The sequence below is a fragment of the Schistosoma mansoni genome, chromosome 2 (assembly GCF_000237925.1).
Source record: "Schistosoma mansoni strain Puerto Rico chromosome 2, complete genome".
Classification (NCBI taxonomy): Eukaryota; Metazoa; Platyhelminthes; class Trematoda; order Strigeidida; family Schistosomatidae; genus Schistosoma; species Schistosoma mansoni.
The window spans coordinates 33,271,948-33,276,860 of record NC_031496.1 but is presented as its reverse complement, the minus strand read 5'-3'; the positions used below and the strand labels follow the sequence as shown (position 1 = coordinate 33,276,860).

At 38.0% G+C, this 4,913-nt stretch overlaps 1 protein-coding gene across 1 annotated transcript; it reads left to right on the top strand.

Moving 5' to 3' along the window:
* The first annotated feature begins 3,372 nt into the window (after positions 1 to 3,372).
* Positions 3,373 to 4,426, top strand: Smp_046250 (putative copii-coated vesicle membrane protein P24). Its single transcript, XM_018796424.1, has 4 exons — positions 3,373 to 3,572; positions 3,609 to 3,801; positions 3,836 to 3,943; positions 3,981 to 4,426. The coding sequence occupies exons 1-4, from the start codon at positions 3,402 to 3,404 to the stop codon at positions 4,103 to 4,105; spliced, it is 597 nt and encodes a 198-aa protein (XP_018650638.1). The 5' UTR covers positions 3,373 to 3,401; the 3' UTR covers positions 4,106 to 4,426.
* The last annotated feature ends 487 nt before the right edge of the window (positions 4,427 to 4,913 follow it).

The window sequence follows — 4,913 nt, the reverse complement described above, 5'->3', positions numbered from 1 at the left end:
TATAGGCAAGATCAAAATGTTACAAAAGTTACGATTTTCACTGTAGTAAATTACTCAGGTGGGTTGATATTTTATAAGATATGAATGTGGATGGTTTTAGTAAGAAACGCATTGTCAATATCACAATTAGCGCGCTTTATGAAGGTTGCGTCGCTACATGCAATTGATGGTCGAGAATAGATCCACGTAGAGTTGGGGGCTTCCAGAGTACTGTCCGAAGTGCCTTGACCACGTTTGCATATACGCTTTTTAACAGCATTGACCATCCGAAAGGCTTAGGATAGCACGCTGTTTGTATCCGAGCTACACTGATGACAAAACGACACTCAACGATTTATTATTATTACTATTACTATTATGCTAATAGATAATTTCGACAGTTCACCTCACTACTCAATGTCTGAAGTCGTGTTATTTGGAGTAACGGACTACAGAGATCTTTGAGTCATAATAAGTAATAACCTCATCGACTTAGACTGCGTTAGTGAATAACAGAATTAAAATAAATCAAATGCGAGAATAGATTTCGAACACGCACATGTCACACAATCGTTGATCCAGACAAACTATCAGAGCACCGCAGCAGAGAAAGCAAAGAGGAAAGAACGAAACGAAATGACCCGCGATGGAGAAGACAAATGAGCTAACTCCATTTAACCAAACGTGAATCGATATTTATAGTCATAAAAAACAGGTTACAGATATGCGGTGAGTATGGTAATGGATTTGTAGAGGTATTCAGTCATCGCCTTACTACCTTTGAAGCTGAGCATATAATTGCTGAAAATATTTATATTCAACAATTAACACGAAGAGAAAGTCAACAATGGAGAACGCGGGAACAACTCAAACATTGGATGGCATGTCTCGGCCTTGCAGGAGCGGTCATTATTGTGTAACTTATCTCTTTTATTCACATTAAATGTGCTGTTCAATCTCCAGCCCAAATGTGTTCTTAAGAAACACCAAACATTATAATGTTAGTTGTTACAATACGACGAGTCGGAATAGATAATTATGTGACTTCCACGTAAGATTTTTGTGTGTACATCCTTTTGTAAATTTTACTATATATATATATCTGACATTGATTAGTATAGTTGAACCTTTTGCGCCAGGGTAAGATAAAGAATGAAAGCTATTAAATATTAATCTTCCTATAATTTTAAGGATGAAAGGTCACGGCATTACCATGGTTGTGTCACAGTAAATCAAAATGCCATCAATAGGCGATGGTGACTGCTTTATTTTGAGACTACAGTAGTTTGTTGTAAGCAGGTTTCGTAATTCTTGATCATCGTCTTGGTTGTCTCTCAACGTCTCGAGATTCGCTGTGGAATGACTTATTACGTTCATTTCTAGTGCAGATAATGAATCTGCCGCCTGGTTTTCCTAACGTTTGACATGTCGGATATCACGTATAAACTGTGATATATAGTCAAGGTATCAGACTTCTCGAGCTGAGTATTTATGGGCTCCGGCTTTTAGTGCATTGGTTAGTGGTCCGTGATCTGTAAAAACTATGAAGTTCCTGCCTTCCAACATGTGTCGAAAATGCTTGATGGTTAGGTAGATTGCGAGTTCTCATCCGAAGATAGTATACCTTGTCTTTTGTGGGACGAGTCTTTTCGAGATAGAAATTGGTTTCCAGGGGTTTTCAGTCAGTTGGTAAAAGGTAGCGTCTACTGCTTTGTCTGTAGCATCTACCATCAAAGCATGCGAGGAAATGGAATTCGGATACATCATCGTAGATGCTCGAGCCAGTTTATCCCTTATCTATTTAATAGCCTCAATAACATACGTCAGCTTGAATTCTTTTGGTTTTCCTTTAAGAGAATCTGTGAAAGGTTGTATAAGTTGTGTACAACTGGGTATGAATCTACAACGAAAGTTAATTAGATCTAGAAAACTTCCGAGTTGTGCTAGAGAACTAGATAAGGTGTATTGTTTGGTGGTGTCCGCTTCTTCTTTAATCGGCGTAATCCCTTCTGGGTTATTGTGTGCCTAAAAAATTCTAGAGTCCTCACTCCAAAAACACACGTACTTTGGTGTATGTTCATTACATTTTTATCAAGCCGTTTTAACACTGTCCTCGCATGCTGTTTGTGTGATTGTAAATTGGGACTGGCAATCAACAAATCGTCAACATACCCCTGTGAAAATGGCATATCCCGAAGTAGGTTATCCGTGAATCTTTGATGTGTTTGTACCGCGTTCCTTAGGCCGAATGGCATGTGTACAAACTCAAACAATGCGAAAGGTGTAGTAATGGCTGCCTCGGGGATATCTTCTTCAGCTACTGGAATATTATGATATGCTCTGACTAAGTCAATTTTAGTAAATATGTTCACACCCTGTAGGCCGTTCGTAAAATCTTGGTTATGAGGCGATGGTTATCTATCTGGTACGGTTTGACGGTGGAGGGCTCCGTAACCCCAACACGGTCGCCAATCGCCTTCATTTTTCTTAGGGACCATATGCAAAGGGGATGCCCATTGACTATCCGAGGGACGAATAATACCAAGTTGTGGCTTGTAGTCAAATTCAGCTCCAGAGATTTTAGACTTGTCTGACACTAGTCTCCTGGGCCTAGTAAACACAGGTGCTTTCAGTTTACCTTCAGAAGGCTATGAGTTCGGTCTGGTTAGGTTTGGAAATTCGGCTAGTCTATCCTGGAATTTAACCGTTGTTACTAGTGGAGTATGTAACATATTTAAAGTTTATCAATCTTGATGAATCTGTATAGTGCGTATGTATGGCATCTTAGAAACGGCCTTCTAATGACTCATAGCATCCTAATCACTTCTGGGCACCCCTTAAACATCCACTTTAGCTTAATATCATCACAAACCTTAAGGATAACACCTGAAGGATAAAAACAATACAAAAGAACGGACTGTAGAACACCTTCTACTCCTTACGAGTGGTTTAATGCCGGAAGTTTCTGCCAGTCGAGCTAGTCCAAGAGATTTTCCAGGAGTTCTTTAACAGAAAACTTGACATATTCTTAAGGACTAAAGACATCATCTTGATATAATTTACTAATTCCCTTTTTTCTTTTTCACGGCTAGATATGCCTAGGTTCTTGTTTGAAGGCATCGGTGATCTACTGCTATTAGATTCGGAAGTCACTTAATCGTAAGCTTCTTCTATATCATCCAGAATCATCTGAAACCATTTGAATTACTGGAATTCTCTACCACAACACGCAATATCAGCACCCGTTAATAGATGAGAAGAGATTGGGTCTCAAAGTCAATTAAAAAAGGTAATTATTAATACAGGCTGATTTATCCACTATCCTTACCACTGAAGACCGAAGTCTGACATTGTACATCGAAATTGTTATTTCATGCTGGCGACTATGTCCTCGTCAGCCGAATTAAAATCCTTATTTCGAAATGTGGGTGTTTGTGCTTTTCTTCACCACATTCGTTACCTATTGCCATGGGTACTATATAGTAGTAGATGCTAATTCGGAAGAGTGCTTTTTTGATCGGGTTGCTAGTGGTAGTAAGCTCACTCTTCACTATGAAGTTGCAGAGGGTGGTTTCCTAGATATAGATGTTAATGTAATTTTACTTAGTTTAGTTAATTGACACTTATAGGTTTATAATCCTAGTGGAGCTAAAGTTTTCGAATCTCTCAGGAAGTCCAATGGGAGACCTGAATTTGCTGCGAACGAAGCTGGTGAGTATAAGTATTGCTTTGGAAATCGAATGAGCTCAATGACACCGAAAGTTGTACTTTTTGAAATGGCTATAGAAGAAGACCAATTGAAAGTAAATGAAACTGATGATGGTAAGTTGGAATCTCAACCGTTATTCCCATATAGAGGAGCACAAGAAGCTTGTAGCAATGGTTAATGAGTTATCACACTCCATCTCTGGGGTCAAGTTAGAAATGGAGTACGTTTCTGTTAGAACTCAAGTGCACTGGGAAAGTATGTTTGTGCATTATGTGAACAACATTTTTTTCAGTTAATAAGAATACCAATTTTCGTGTGGTCGTTTGGGCTGCGTTTGAGGCATTTCTAATCATAGCTATGAGCATCGGCCAAGTTTTCTATCTCAAACGTTTCTTTGAAGTTCGGAGATTAGTATAATTGACAAATTATCCTTTTTTTGTAACTAACTTATAGTGCTTCCACTATTTTTAAAGCGTAACCGTTTCTGACTGTACAGTATACAGAACTTTGCATTCCTATTCGTAACTGTGTTACTTTTCTATCCATTTATTGATCTCTGAGTACACCTGTCTTGTCTCCACCTGCTTTATTATAATCTAATCACTGTTGTGCTCTTATTGGTATGTTCTTGCCTACAGTACCTCTAAGTTGGATGATTTTGTTTCTTTAGGTTTCATTTTTGTCCTGTTTATAAATAGGTACGTGGTTGTTTGAATTGTCAATATGACTCATAATGGACTTCTCATTGTTTTTCATATCATGGCCAGCAAAATAATCTTAGCCTTGCTAGAAATGAATAGTGTAACTGTGATTTACACTATGATACTTCGATTTAGTGTAAACAGCATAAGTGGGACTCAGCATTAGATCAATAATATTTTCGAAACGTCTCAAGTTTTGGTTCACTATGGACTACGAGTTCTGCTTTCCAACTAGAATAAAATGCGCACTATATTAAGTCGGATTGACTAAGGTCCAACTAATTCTAGCTTTCAGAGCTCCCTAAGTAAAAAATTATGTGTTATATTCTCAGCAGTCCATTGTATTTTCCCCTTCAGCAAACTCCCCATTTAATATAGTTGTTGACTTGCTCGAATAATGAATATTCCTTGTACTAGCAGCTCCTTGAATTATGTACATAACATTATCAACTATAGCTCTACATAGCAGTTAAACTGAACGAAGAAAACTATTATATAGTAAGGTGTCTGACTTTTGTGATCAA

Coding starts and splice junctions, on each gene's coding strand:
- Smp_046250 (XM_018796424.1), top strand. CDS start 3,402: ATGTGGGTGTTTGTGCTTTTCTTCACCACATTCGTTACCTATTGCCAT. Junction 3,573..3,608: donor TCCTAGATATAGATGTTAAT/GTAATTTTACTT, acceptor TGACACTTATAG/GTTTATAATCCTAGTGGAGC. Junction 3,944..3,980: donor AACTCAAGTGCACTGGGAAA/GTATGTTTGTGC, acceptor CATTTTTTTCAG/TTAATAAGAATACCAATTTT.